This window comes from Lineus longissimus, chromosome 4 (assembly GCF_910592395.1).
Source record: "Lineus longissimus chromosome 4, tnLinLong1.2, whole genome shotgun sequence".
NCBI classification, from domain to species: Eukaryota; Metazoa; Nemertea; class Pilidiophora; order Heteronemertea; family Lineidae; genus Lineus; species Lineus longissimus.
In genome coordinates, this window is record NC_088311.1 from 3,221,995 (window position 1) to 3,237,866 (window position 15,872).

At 40.7% G+C, this 15,872-nt stretch overlaps 1 protein-coding gene across 8 annotated transcripts in view; it reads right to left on the reverse strand.

Moving 5' to 3' along the window:
* LOC135485902 (high affinity 3',5'-cyclic-AMP phosphodiesterase 7A-like) overlaps positions 1-15,872 on the reverse strand; it is a 62,014-nt gene that overhangs the window by 28,506 nt on the left and 17,636 nt on the right. For 7 of the 8 annotated variants that reach the window (XM_064768276.1, XM_064768270.1, XM_064768269.1 and 4 more), the window contains exons 2-4: positions 4,621-4,681; positions 4,372-4,458; positions 3,591-3,736 (exon numbers count right to left, since the gene is read on the reverse strand). In XM_064768276.1, coding sequence (XP_064624346.1) covers positions 3,591-3,736; positions 4,372-4,458; positions 4,621-4,627 — 240 coding nt within the window. In that variant the 5' untranslated portion in view covers positions 4,628-4,681. Of the gene's footprint in view, positions 1-3,590; positions 3,737-4,371; positions 4,459-4,620; positions 4,682-9,478; positions 9,769-15,872 lie in introns of those variants that run through there. The other variant, XM_064768275.1, reaches the window with a different exon arrangement.

The following is a 15,872-nucleotide window of genomic DNA, read 5'->3' on the forward strand; positions in this document are numbered from 1 at the left end:
ACGTTCAATCTGGTTGTTGCCAGTAACGTTAAGCGCGTAGCGAATAATTTGCTAATAGTTGAGAAGGTCAGAAGTTCAAAGAGGCTGGAGAAAGTATTAGGCTTACCGGCAAAAGGGAGGATAAAATGATATGAGTTCATTTAAGCTGTCTGAGGCAATGACTTGATGTAGTTTGGCATCTGTTAGTCCTGCCAAGTCAGTTATCTTCTAACCAAATTTCCTAAAGCGCACCGCCATTTCGCGATAAAAAAAAGTAGACTGCTGCTGCCAAAACGCGGCCCTGTGTATGATACATGCACGCCCCGTGCTATATTGCAGGTAAAGAGTAGTATTGAGGCAAGTTTAGAATATAGGTCTAAACTCTCAAACACTAGAGTACACATTCCTTCTTGTCAACAACGCAAATGTTGCTATTCATCAGTACCTCCATGCTTGTTGACAACCGAAACACTGACCGACACTGGATGAATACAAACCCAGATAGGGCATTGTTGGCAAGATAATCTCCATCATTACGTATCAGCGTCCCTTCAATCGACACAAAATGGTGATGGAGCATTCATCTATCTTCCATTTCTTCTGACCAGCATGTCAATTTCCTCCACTAATATGACAACTATATGACTGTGTTGCAATATCCCCAGACACACCGCCTAATGTCCGTCAGATTTATTTCTTCGAGAGGTCATTTGCTCAGACTGTATTAAGTTACTTCTGCTTCCACCTTCGGTAATGTTCACTTGGAAGATGGCGTACTACGAATGACTGAGCAGGCATTTCCGCTGCAGCTTTCATCGCAAGCACAAAGGAGTCGTTCTACGAGTATAAGACACAGCTAGAGGGAAAAACATTCCATTTTTACAATAAAACATTTGTCCATTAACAATCGGTTGCCTTTAGACATGATTCGAGAAGATTTGTTTGAAAATGTCATCAGCCAATGAAAAATAGCTCAGAGCGTTTGAAAGTGTCGGCTTTGCTCATCTCAGGCGAGACCTGCCAGACGCTCTCCAAATGAAGCAAATAATCCATCAAATTATTGCCCGATTACTAATGTCACTAAATGATAGGAAATTTATTCCAATATGGATTTATCCCGACTGAGTTTTATTCACGAGGCTCGCTTCAGAGGAAATCATTGAGAAAGGTTTCGCCAAAATCGGACATATTTCCAATACTATTTTTCCAATGCTGTCTCATATTTCTGGCCATAGGCATTTCACCATTGGAACGATGCATTCGGATGAATTATGCCAGTTTTTATATTTCAGTGATGACATATGTCAATTTGTTCAGAAATGTAGACGTAGACCAATGCAAGATGTTACAAAAAGTCTCAGATGTAGCTGAATTTAAAACATTTGCTTTGGGCAGGTCAACTCAGGGGAAGGTATGTGCAGCATTAAGATTTTGACAAACGGACAAAATGAGCCAAGGGGCAATGAACGTAAGATTGCCAACATATAGCCTTAAGCGCCATCACGAAGGTGAATTTCTTTCATCTCCGCTGAATGCACACCAGTATGATCAGCTGGTGGTGCGTCCTACGTTGATGAGCTATCTTTATTGTGTCGCCCCTTACGTTTCCGCACGGCTGCACTATTCATGACGGCTTGGTTCATTTCTCCCACATTGATGCGGCGATGTTCCAGCGGATACCTTATGGCAATGGCCAATCAGGTTGTTTGCGCTAATTTGCGTTTCTACTTCAGTGCGTCTTGATTAGGCTTTGGATTTACAAGCATAATTGCGCAATGACAGCAGAGTTTTTCTGCGCTCTTGCTGGATCTTGACCGGACGCCTACGAAATATCAAATCGGTAACACCCTTTATCAAGCAATGGCCATAGGCCCCTGTTAAGCCAAAATTGTGACAGAAACAGTACTTTTGTTGAAAGACATGATGATCTTCTCATTTATCCTGAAGTGTTGTTGGTAAGAGAATAGATAGAGAATACGAAAGATGACGTTACCCTTCCACCAGACCTTACACTCATGTTACTAGAGTAATCATTACTTCAAAGAGAGCACAACAGTGATGCTGGTCTAAATGAGTATGCGATGGCTGATGGAACTAATTATGCAAGCCTCGTTACCCAAGCATCAGGTGATTCTTCTTTGTTTATCTCTTTGTCAGTTGACTTTGAAGTCGACAGTTGACTGGTTAGTAGTTTTTGCTGATAGTCAATTTCTTTTGATGTTGCCGACAGTGTGTATTGTAATGGAACGCCTCGCTCTTCAGACGTGTCAAAGGAGCGCACAAGAATCACACGTTAGACTTTGTCTCAAACTTTCAAGAAACAACACCAAGTTACAAACAGATGCAAGTTCTTAAAATTTCATCAATAACACAAACAGACACTAGTCTTAAAAGGGTGCTGAGGAAAGCTCTATAGGAGTCAAATTGTTGAGTGTCCAGGTAAAAAATAAGCAAAATGCAATATGCACCGAAACGCAAAAGAGTTTTACAGAGATTTTCGCCAATCACAAATCCACCGAGTTGTGAAAATATTGTGGTTAACATTATTCAATGAAATGCGAACATCCATAAGATTGCAATTGGATGCCTGCATTGAATGAAATGTTAAACCAAATAGCGTCTTTAAAAAGTTTCCATTCGGAATGTGAAGTCACATTCTATCAATACTGTAACAGATCAAGATGTTTACGGATCGACTTGAATTTCAATCGCTGAGTAAGCGGAGAATTTGCATTAATCTGGGCTAGGATTTCTAAAAGGTGCAGCAGACTTGTAACGTCGCGTCAACAAGACCTGGCTTTTTAATTTTAAGCACATTGTGAGCCTTTTTAACCATCTTTTACTTCGAAGAAAACGACAGAAAAAATTTTTCCCCAAAAATATTTCACTTTAACTTAGTGTGCTGATCTTGGAGATCTTTTGGTTCACTAGGTACCCTTCTTTTCCTGCTGTGTGTTACTTGAACCACAGTTAACTCGCTCATTCGATTATCTAATTCCAATATCTGTTGAACAGATTATTCTGATTGTTCACCGCTACTGCGGTTCATGATCAATGTTTTTGCGACATTTTCTGGTTGTCTCTATTCTCCATCTGCAAGCTTCTGTGCCTTTCTCTGCAGGGCAAAATCTTGGAAACAAATTCTATGCAGAACTTTACTATCATATATCACTGATATCTTAACCAATCAAGTGTTATGACAGAGACTTGAATATCAATTGCAGCTGAGGTGAGCAACCTGAGTAAATTTGCATAAATCTAGGTTCAAATGTCTCAAAGGTAAATCAATCTTCTGTTATAGAGGAGAGATTGAATAGCAGATCTCTGCTGATTTAGGAAAGAAGCGAATACTGAAATCACAAGCTGATAGCAGCATATTGCCTGGAGCGGCCACAACGCTCTTTAGCAGCCGTGATTCCTACAAGACAGTTTAGGTTGGCATGATCTTTCGTAAATTACCAAAGCTTTTGACGAGACCATTCTTTGGAAAGCTCTCGATAAGCACTCTGTACAATTTCTGAGTCTACTTACCCTCCCTCTAGGTTCATAAGGGTAAGGTAAAATGGGCAAATTTCGCCCCTGTCTTTGTTTTTTCCTATATCTTTTCTTACCTTTGTTTGGCCTGTGTATATCTCATCAAGTATGGAAGCATTTTCTGGGGAGCACCTGAGCCGAGGACGGTGGCGCCGGGGAGTCCGGTGAAGACTAGCAAATCGAAGACCACATCGAGGTTTATTGTTGTCACTTGATTCAAGTGCTGGAAAGAGGATCGATACCAAATATAGACATTGTCCATCAAAGAGCAAAGCTTCCTATTATAAGCAGCCTGTTGGGTGGCAAGCTGGACCAGTGGGCACGAGAAAACTGCCAGGCTGACCCCACCACAAACACATGGTAAGAAGAGCATAAACAAGTCTATCTCAGGCTCAAAATTTCTCTTCTATTTCATGTGTGATATATTCTTGTTGATGACAGCAGCTGACACTGGACCCAATGCTACCAAATTACACTGTTTGGTCCCATGTTGAAGACTGCTGACGCGTAACCAATACTACTCCATTTACAATGTACCCGTATTAAATATTGATTTGAGAAAATGGGATGCTTCAGAGTTCACTAATGACCATCAACATGGCTGTGAACCAGTTCTATGGTGCAGGCTGGTTTCCTGTAGCATCAAAACTGGCATTGTGCACACTTTTTAAACGATTTTTGCAACAGAGACGTGGCAGGACTTCGAGAAGAGATGAAACTGACTTTACTTCCTGACCGTCATGTAACGACGTTATGTTTTTTGAATGAATAGTGACAAATGTTAAGAGTTTTTTTAACCATTTCACCACAGAATAGTAGATTAGTTGATTCCCTGGTCCATTTAGTTGTTATACTCACATTCTATTAACTTATAATCAGCATCTGAGAGTATGCTGTGACGCCGGTCTTTGGCTATGTCTGGTCGGTTTCGTACCACAACATCTCCTGCAAGAACAAGACATATACTGCATGCATGTAAACTACAATGTACCCAACTGCTACAAGAATGTGATTGGAATCTGCAGAACCAAAGATAAGCATCGAAAATGCGAAAAAAGCTTTTTCGAAAACTTTACAAAACCTTCTAGAATTCTTGGCGTGACTTACCTAGCATACGAACATAGAGAGCATTCTTGTCAGTTTTTTCAAATGAGATCCCACCTCGCCTCTGAAAAAATAGAAAAGATGAATCTGATCAGATATTTCCTTGTCAAAAATCTGAAAAGATATAGAAACTGAAATGTTGGAGAATCATAAATATTGGGGATAACAGGTCTACTTTACATCATTTATTTTCATTGGTGTGACCAGCAATAATTTGTGTGCAATAAGCAACAAAAAGATCACTTGTCGGCAAAGTAAATTCAGTCACTACTTGGTTTGAGATGAACATCTGAAGTATATCACTTTGAAGATAAAATCTTTGGGATTTATGGCCTTGCCCTTAAAGGGTTAATGGATGCTCTCTTATTTCCTTACATCAAAATCCCTCTTTTGATCTTGGAGAAGCCTTCATGCACTTGTACGTGACATACTTATATTCCGTAGTCAATGTCAAAGGCAAATCCAGTGCATTTCTGTATTGGTAAATGGATTTATGTGTTGGAATCTGCAGCTGACCAAGGTGAAATGGACTGCAAAAGCTTTCAAGGTCGACAAATATATACCAAGCTGCATATCTCGAACCTCGATTACAAGGATGACCCTGAGACTGACAAATGTCCCCTCAAAAGAGATTTGTATCTTATTGATTACGACATGTAAGGTCAAGGTTTTATGTGACCTGCTTTGGCAAAAGTTGGTGTTTGTAAACATGTAATTTGTTCTGGTCTGGTGCCTGTTGTCACCAACTCAGCCTCCCAGGGAATCAATCAACAAGATACAGTCAATATGATTTCCTTAGAGCTTGTCTCAAACCATAGGTGCTATTTCAGACGTGGTGTTTGCAAAGTATCTTCAGCCCTATAGTAGATGATCGCATATGAGTCAGATGTCTAACATCTCTAATGGTATTCTGGTCTTGTATTCACAGCTTGCTAACTCAGCCTCCCAGGGAATCAGGTGACAAGATAGTCAATTTGATTTACTTAAACCTAAGATGAAAATTAGACCATTGCTCTCCTCAGTACCGAAACAGCACCCGCCTTTAATCATTGCAGTGCAGATGAGTCAGTTTTCTTATATGTTTCGGTCTGAGGCCTGTAATTGTCACCAACTCAGCCTCAAGTATCAAGATAGTCAATTTGATTTCCTTAAACTTGAGATGAAAACTGCATCATCATCATCTCCTCCCAAGATTCTTGAAAGGACACTCACTGTCTCAAAGGAATTCTTGCTATGGCATGCATGGTGTTTGCAAAGTATCTTCAGCCCTAGTAGATGATTGCAGATGAGTCAGATGTCTGGCGTCTGCCAGACAGAAAGTCAATTTCAATCTCCACCACGGCTTCAATTCGGCAAAACCGAAGTATGATATTTGAATGTTCGAAAATTAGATCGCCTAGTTGGGTGAAATGCAATTTGAATAAATTCAGTAAGAACAAATTTCCTTCCTCATAGAAATGTAGTCTTTTATGATTGGTGAAACGCATTTCGTGATCCAATATAATGGTGTACGCCTGGAGGTATTAACATGCTATAATGAAGTGGAACCGCAATTGCTGAGGGAAGTCAGCGACTTTTAGCTTGGGAAACGCTCTAATAGAATCCAACATAGCCAGGAGAAAGAGCAGAATGATAAAAAATTTATGATCACATCATGATGAAATAAATTCGTATTGAAAATGACATAAAAATATCAGCGAAAGTGATTTTCTTGCGAAATGAGAAACATGAAAATGATGTCAACAACAGGGTGATTCCGCCATCAGTGCAGAAATAGTATTTTTGCCATTTCCAATAGTGGGGATTCAATTCACGCTGCTTGCCTTTACATTAGTGTACATTCGCCCAGGAGTCTCTGGCAAGCTAAGAACGAAATGGTCATTACTGCAATTGAGGTACTTCTTGGCAAGGCATTATAGCTTTGACTTTTTTTTCATATCCAGTTGCTGGTGCATGCCACAGAATCTACCTTGACTAGTAAAGATGGTACTGACAGTCATCAGTTGCCACAGAATCTACCTTGACTAGTAAAGATGGTACTATCAGTCATCAGTTGCCACAGAATCTACCATGACAAGTAAAGATGATACAGTCAGTCATCAGTTGCCACAGAATCTACCTTGACTAGTAAAGATGGTACTATCAGTCATCAGTTGCCACAGAATCTACCATGACTAGTAAAGATGGTACTGTCAGTCATCAGTTGCCACAGAATCTACCATGACTAGTAAAGATGATACAGTCAGTCATCAGTTGCCACAGAATCTACCTTGACTAGTAAAGATGGTACAGTCAGTCATCAGTTGCCACAGAATCTACCATGACTAGTAAAGATGGTACTATCAGTCATCAGTTGCCACAGAATCTACCTTGACTAGTAAAGATGGTACTGTCAGTCATCAGTTACTCTGAATCTACCATGACTAGTAAAGATGGTACTGTCAGTCATCAGTTGCCACAGAATCTACCATGATTAGTAAAGATGATACAGTCAGTCATCAGTTACTCAGAATCTACCATGACTAGTAAAGATGGTACAGTCAGTCATCAGTTGCCACAGAATCTACCTTGACTAGTAAAGATGGTACTGACAGTCATCAGTTACTCAGAATCTACCATGACCAGTAAAGATGGCACAGTCAGTCATCAGTTACTCAGAATCTAAAATACTGTACTGTCAGTCATCAGTTGCCACAGAATCTACCATGATTAGTAAAGATGGTACTGTCAGTCATCAGTTACTCAGAATCTACCATGACTAGTAAAGATGGTACAGTCAGTCATCAGTTGCCACAGAATCTACCTTGACTAGTAAAGATGGTACTGACAGTCATCAGTTACTCAGAATCTACCATGACCAGTAAAGATGGCACAGTCAGTCATCAGTTACTCAGAATCTAAAATACTGTACTGTCAGTCATCAGTTGCCACAGAATCTACCATGACTAGTAAAGATGGTACTGTCAGTCATCAGCTACTCTGAATCTACCATGACTAGTAAAGATGGTACAGTCAGTCATCAGCTACTCTGAATCTACCATGACTAGTAAAGATGGTACTGACAGTCATCAGTCATGACAAGTAAATATGGTGGTACTGCAAGGCAATCAGTTGCAAACGAATCTACAACAATCGGCATACAATTGATGTTGGAACGATTCCACTATCCCCCATAAGTGTAGGAAGTGAGCCACTTCACATTTATGACGGCAAACAATGACTCGCACCTCCTTGACACACCTGCTAGTTTCTGGGAATGACAAAATATCAAACTGAAAGTCAAACATTTGAAAACCGACTAAAGTTTTCACTTATCAGCCTGACCAGAACACAAGATATATAGACATCATGCTGCCCAGCAATAATGTGAGGTTTTCCATGCCAACACTAAGTGGATTTGATTGAAGGTCACCTTTTCGAGACCAAGCCATAATTCATCTCTTCTATCCTAACATTAGCGGTGATTACCCAGTGCGCCGCGACCCACAGGGTCATATTGGTATAAATCAATCAGACGGATATTCAATAAAAGATCAATCAATATCGTCGATACATTCATGCCAATATTGATCAAATGATGGCGCTCATTATTGGCCATTGAAAGCAAAATTGACATGGTTAGTAGCGGCCGAATCACGACAAGGGAGGAAAAATTGTACTTGACGACTTGGCAATATTGATCTTGGGGATTGCGAGAAAACAGTCACCTCTTTTTCTGATGCAATAGCTTTCCATGTCGTCTGAGCATTTTTGCATATGACTATGTGCCATCAACCTCATCAACCCTGCCACAGCTTGTCTGTCATTTGAGAGACTTTGAATTCGCCAAGGTGAAAGTTGATTGAAGATGGAAAACCTGAGAGTGGTCCATGGTCTTGCAATTAAGCCAAGTTTGTGGCAGGCAGTTATATCAGAAAACCGGCTCTTTCTGCGGGAAAAATGCTCTTGTGAGCACTTTGCCACTGGAGCCAAAATGACGTAGCGACTGATGGTAACATCTAATTGGTCTACCGCTGTCACTGAAAAACTTAACTCTGTCACAATGACAAATAATTCTCATACTTCATAAATCATTAGATGAGTAATCGCCTTTCTGACTAACTCATTATCACTTCAAGTAGGTTAAAATCTATTTTTACTTTTATAAATTTTTGTGGTTATTGGCCAAGTGATTCTACACCTCTTTCCTGATCAGTGCACCTAGCAGTGATCAAACTTTGCCAAGTTATGAGGTCAGCCCTTGAGAAACCTTCCTTGTGTCACTGTGTTAGGGGAATAACATCATTTTGAACAGAGCCAGTCCCCATACCTCCGCAAACTTCATCTACTTCACCCAAGAGAAGCTGATATGGAGAGGGATGAGTTTTCAACCAACTTGGCAAAATCAATTGAGAATTTGTTCAACTTCTCTCATCATACATAATACTAAGGGACAGATTCTCCAGACAGTTGTGGAATTTACAAGTCATTGACATGCTTACCAGCCCAAGGCGGTTGAAACCAACGCCGGTCAATGATACGATCGAATTCTGGGACTGAAGGATGACGATTTTTGCCATCGGCGTTTGGAACACATGAAGAGGTTTGGTACAGAAACTCTTATCATGAATGTAATGATCAGTCAATGTAATTTTCGAAAGGAATTCTTATGATTTTCAAAATTTTTACATTTTCAAGCCCAGGTGCCGCAACCAAGGTTTGTTATGTATAGAACTGGGCCGACCGAATCGAAACACAGATAGCGCTAACAGGGCCTAACAGAGAATAGTGTAAAGCATTTAACCATTCCACTATACTCTGTTAGGTCCTGTCAGCACTATCGGAGTTTCAATTCAGTCAGCCCTGTAGTCCGGACACCTACGTTTTTGTCTTCTTCTTCCATTGCACTACCTTTCTCCCAGTTTTGATATTCCAAAGTTCAGATAAAATGGCACACAAATGTTTTGCAAAATCCTCACTTGGATTTGGAACTTTTAATGTTCAATTAAACTTCTATCCAAAATCTTGGACGGATAGGTACTAAACTAATATCCAAAGTGTTCACTTTGTAATGTAAAGTGACTGTTGGCAGAACTTTGTATCCAGAATTGAGAAGTATGATCCAGAATTCTATCCAAAATTAAGGAGAAGTCTTTGTACAACTTGCTAATCTGAAAGTCACTTTCCGAATGGACTGGACGCGATCTATCCCTATTCAGCTTTATCAATAAATCTGCATTAACTGACCATGTTCAAATTAGGCAGATCACGTGGACAACATTTGTCATTGAAAGGCTTGAAAGAAAGTCTATTTTGTCCACCCCTTCAATGATTTCTATGGGAAATATATTCACTTGACAGCAGCACTTAAAATGCTAGCAAAATCGATAGATGTTGAAAAGGTGATTTTCAATCTAGTGACCCGTTGTCAATATAGTCATAAAGCTAACAGATTGTAAAGAAGTCTGGGGTCGCTTGGGGTAACCTCGGGCCTAGTCATTAAGGTATTCAGCAGCAGTGGTAGCGCAGAGGAAAAGCATCCAAGAGGTTGACCATGACCAACATAGAAATGGAGCCAAGCCATTCAACAACCTCCAAAACCAGCACAATTCTTCACAGACGGAAAAGGGGCATCTGGCTGTACCAGCCTCTGAGGGTTCCTGTACAATTTCATGCTTCAGAGAGCTAATACCATCGTTACCGATGTCAAGCCCTGGGAGTCGGGCTACAGGGCTCTGAGCTTGACCAGAGTAGCCTGAAGGCCATCTGGTTGCCTGTCCAGGCATCATACTTATGAGGGCAAACGGCTTGAATCAGTCAGAGAAAGAAGTTTACTTTTCATTTTGGGCAGATGACAAAGCTCAGTCAGTTAAGTTAGTGCTATCACGATTTACAGAAGAATACAAGACTTTTGACTGCTTTCAAAGAGCGTGTCCCTCACCATAAAAGACCTTTCTGGCTTCAAAAAACTTCTATATTCAGAACCGCTTCCCCAATCAGTTTGAGCTGACAACAATGTCATCGAACATCACGGCGAATTCCTGCTTTTCAGGAACTAGACCAACTGGACTAAAGCCAAAAACTTGGAGCAGGTACGCAGATATTTTATTCATTGGCCACCTGAAACCATTTCAATGTTCAATTGTAACGATTTCACTGTTATGACAATATTTTGGTAGCCTATTGGTCCTGCCAGCAGGCGACGGCCAATATTTTGGTCTGTTTGGATATTGGTGGCCGGACTCAAAGATAAGCACCCCATGGTTTCGTTTACTGGATTTACGGGTTTAGAAATTTATGAAGCCAAAGAAAGTATTATCATAATAGTAGGCCGAGACAATAATAAAAGACCCCTTTGGTACCAGGTCATTCTAACACAACTGGTGTTGGTACCAGGTCATCCTCACACCACTGGTGTTGGTACCAGGTCATCCTCACACCACTGGTGTTGGTACCAGGTCATCCTCACACCACTGGTGTTGGTATCAGGTTATTCTCATACCACTGGTGTTGGTGACAATATTGTTACCCATGCTAATACCAATTGGTGTTTTCTTGATGTCCAGGCTTACCACAGATTGGTGACAACGTATTATTGCCCATGTTAACCCTATTGACAATGTTGATACCCATGCCAATAGCATCAGTGGCGAGTTGATACCGACGCTAACAACATTTGTGGTGAGTTGACAAGGTGGTCATGCTCAAACCATCCCCTGTGTCTCCCTTTCCACCTCTATCGTCACGAAGACGTTTGCTCAATTAAGGGTTAACCCATTCAATTGGGTATTGGCAACTCGATCAACAGATAAAGAAGCCAGCAGGTGTTCGACGCTATTGTCAATTATTGCCGCAATTACTGGGGAAGTCTTCCCTGACATGATCACAAGACATGGAACAGGCACTTGAAGTGATCTGCAAAAAGGTTTCCAAGTGTAATGCAGACGCTAATTTTCTCGACATTGGCCAGGTAATGCTAGAGTACAGGGCAGTCCTATGGCAATACCATAGAAGAGCAAAGCCCTGCAATTTCGAAGTCCAGTGGCTCTAACACTTTTTACTGCTTGCCCTTAAAGCCCTGACAGCAAACTAGTACGCATTAGGAATTCGACTCGAAATTTCTCAATACTACAGAAGCGATTTCATCATTCTAGAAAAGTGGCCACAAAGTCTGAGTCAGACAGGCTGATTGCCAAGTTGATAACCTTTACCAATGTGGTACAGTACTTGTTTCATCAGACCTATGCCATTGTGTAAATGATACACAACCTTGGCAAATGTATAAAGCGTAATGATCTTTCTCCTAGTTGACGTCAGAGTGTGAGTGAACCTGGAGCAATTCCCCCACTGCATTAGTGGTCTCAGCGTAACAGTCGAGCAGTTACAACCAGCAAGATCATCGAAGCCTCCATGACTTTCCAACATGAAGAAAGGGAGTAGCTTGCTCTTCTTCAAAAGCCGGGCAAAAAGTGTTCATTAGAAGCAGAAACAGCCACACTTCCTCGAAATAGCTAATCAGAAACTCAGCTCAAAATGAAAAACAGTTTGGCAATTCCAACTCAGAAGCATTTTGAAGATCTTTTCCCAAAGTTGAAGGATACTTTAAGACCAGACTGTTTGCAAAAAAGGTAGACTCACACAAGTTAGTGAAAGGTAGGCGTGGAGAACGACATCAACACACCCAACTGAATTCTCCACATAAAATATGTCTGTAATGGACCGCTATCATGGCACAATCTGCAAGCTAATGAGTCTAAGCAATCATCCTGGTACTAAATATCCAGGTTCCGTCAAGTCTCAAAGAAGAAGTGTAACTCAGCTCAGCTATTTTAACCCAGGAACATTTGTAATAGCTCTTCCTGAAGTTGAAGGACACTTTAAACCAGACTGGCTGTTTGCAGGTAAACTTGCACTAGTTGGTGAACATTAACAGAGAACGAAGTCATGTGGGGAACAACATAGGCACATTCTCCACATCTGTAATGTCTGCTATGGTCTGCTATCCTGGTGTGACATGTCAGCTAACGAGCCTATAGGCAATCATCCCGGTACTAAATATCCAGGTTCCATCCACAAGGAAGAGTAGGAAATCAAACTGTGTATCACACCAAGGCATAGCTGCAGATTATAGGGATGATTACAGCACCAATCGGTTGAAGAACTTTGTGAGAGATGTGTTTAAAGAGAGACAACCATGGTCTGTCCCCTGCCTGACAACTCATTCTGATCCCCGAGGCGTGAGAAGAAACAGAGGCGTAGAGAGATGATAATATGATGATACGTAAATATCATCAATCATACTTTCCATTTGAGTAAAAGCTGTCATTTTGCGTGTAAAAACATGTCATCTTCTATAACCTTCAGAAAACAAAAAATAAAAGCTGCTTTCTGCACGTCATCCACTAAAGATGATGAATGTCACAAATGACAGGTTGCCTCAGCTCGATCTCCAAATAATGATGCAGATCTAAACCTACACGAGCGAGCGTGGAACCATCAACTTTAATCTCTCCGCATAACTTTCATGTGCATGCTCGCAATGATTATTTCATCAATACTGACGCATGGATTCGCTGCATTGAGTTTTTATGATAAATGTCACAATCGCCACGAATATCAACAGGGGCGATCAATAATGTGAATTGGATTTCAAATGCTGGGATGAATTGGTCATAAATTCTTAGATTGGGTTTGTAGGAGTGATAAAATAGCTGATTCACACTGGTCACCAGAGTTGCCAGCGATAAGACTGGGTGATTGCACCGGCCAGTGTCAATATCAAAACCAGCAATTATTCGCCTACAGATGACATATCTTTTTGTCACACACCACGGCAATTATAATGGCAGCTCACAGCAACAAAAACCGCTTGTTTGCATGGTGCATTGACACCATGTTATGAAAGCAGTTCCATCTAGATTTATACGCTCATATGGCATATGTGGACAAACCAAACTTGGGTATCAAAAAGCGTGTTTTTTCAAAAAGACTTTCCAGCCTTAGTGAACTAATTGACCGTGCGGATCTTGGATGGATTTAGAGTGCACTGGAAGTAAATCTCCAAGAAAGACCAGATTACTACACAATATTCAGCTTCCGCCTTCTAAATCAATCAATTAGGGCCGTGCAGTAACTGGCAGGTCTTCACGTCTCCGGCTAACCGCTCTCCTTAACCATGTTAACCAATCAATAGCTTGTTGTGTCGTAACCGTGGTTACATGCTATGTCATCAGGGGGGCACACCATTGCGCAGCGATATACGTGGGGAGATATTGAAGATAAAAGGAAGAGAGAAGTTCATAATCATAAAGACATTCACTGCCCTTTTGACAACTCTATTCTGATACATGTATCATCATGGATGATTGTTAGGTGTTTATTGATACTGCCTGAGGGGAAATTTCACAATGTTTTTCCAATATTGGCTGAGATGACATACAATTTCTTCGTTACTCATGGCCAGAAGTTCAACCTTGATTTCCCCAGGCGCATCAACTCATTATGAAAGGTGAAAGATGTATCGACAGAATGATGAATGTCACACTTAGAAATATCTTCGAATAGATATTTTAGAAAACATAGCGCATATAGAACTTCAATCAGAGGAATAATGACTTCAAGGATCAAGAAAGGTCGTCAAGTATTCTGGCTTGCTGGCATGAAGTTGATTTTCATATGATGTGCAGCCTTAGGGAAAAGGGAACAAGTTTACTGTAACTTACACCTTTAGTCTCAGGGCAAGAGAGTCATAGAAAATGAACCATGTGCGTCTCCTATAGAGATGTGTGTTTGTCTTTTGGCAATAAAATAAGTGATAGTTCCCAAGTATTTTCATCATCAACACCTCAACCCTATCATTAGTAGTATGAGGACATGGTCTTCTTAATCCTCGCTCATGTGAAAAAGTTTCAAACTAAACAACACTATAACTAGACTAACACAGCACCAAGAGACTGAGTGCGAAAGACCCAAGAAGCACGCCAAGTTTACCATAAACAGCGATGTGCTCTGATGTCACAGCATTTAATTTCCTTAATCAGTTACCCTGGATGCAGATCAATCCATTTAACATCAAAGCAACTGGCATAAAAAGCAAAGGCGTTAATTTTGACGCAATCATTTATGATTTTTATGCACAGCAAGGAACTTCACACTTGAGTAACCTTCTCTAAAATTAGCTGCTAATAGTAATGTGCACTGCTCGAGGAAACACTGACAAAGAAGGTTGTTGACATCACCATGACGGCAACCAGGCAGTTTCTTGATTAGCTCGAGAAAAACAAGGTACTTCCCTGGCAAAATGTTACGTTGACATTTTGTGCCAAGGAAGGAGCCTTGCTAGTCATGCTCGCGTAGGAATCAGTCAATTCTTATGTTGTAAGATTTCTTTCTGGGCATGCCTTATCAGCTTGACTACTGTTCCACAACAAGACCAAATCAGGTGCCAGTGCGGTAGCTCGTGTCGATGCGCAACAAATCACCTCCTCAATGGGAAGTTAGCTCTGTGCAGAGAAGGCTATTGGTGTCTAACCCAATTCAAGCAGAGGGCTTTCCAACTTCTTTGGCTCCACTCGTTCCTGGAGGGTCGATGTGGACAAAAAACATGAGCGATGACCCTTTGTATCTACTAGTAGGGATGATTGAATGCAAAATAGCCCTTAAAAAGGGTTATTGTGAGGCTTAAGTAGGCTAATACTTTACCAAATATGGATTATTCTTCAAATAATATCTTACCTAAAACGATAAAAGATGGACATCATTACGACAAGTATAACACATCATATTGAAAAGGTTTTATCAGTCAAAGTCTTGTGCCAAACATGAGATAAAAACTGGACCAAGAATAGAAAATTCTGCTGAAACAATTTTGGTTTAATGTACAAATACATTATCCTTATGTCAGAATAGAACCATAAAGTAATTCTTTGTACTAGGGAACATATCTCAATTTCCCACCTTTAAGTCCCAAGCAGACAATAATCCTACAAACTCGTCTTCAGTTGACATTTCAGTTCATGATTCTGAAGCCATTTTTAGCACAGTTGGCTCTGGGCCACGTGCAGCCTCACATTCGCTGCAAATGTCTTTGAAGATATTAGCGTATTTTTTGCGGAGGCTGTCGCCAAGGAGTTTCCAATCTAAGCCACGCTAATGCTGCTTTGATGTTGATGTTTTTTAAGTTGGTGAATACAAGAAGTCTTTCGTTGGTGCTTGTTGATGGCAGCGGATGTACAGATTTCATTTCTGGTAGAAACGGAACGTGCCTTATTTTCAAG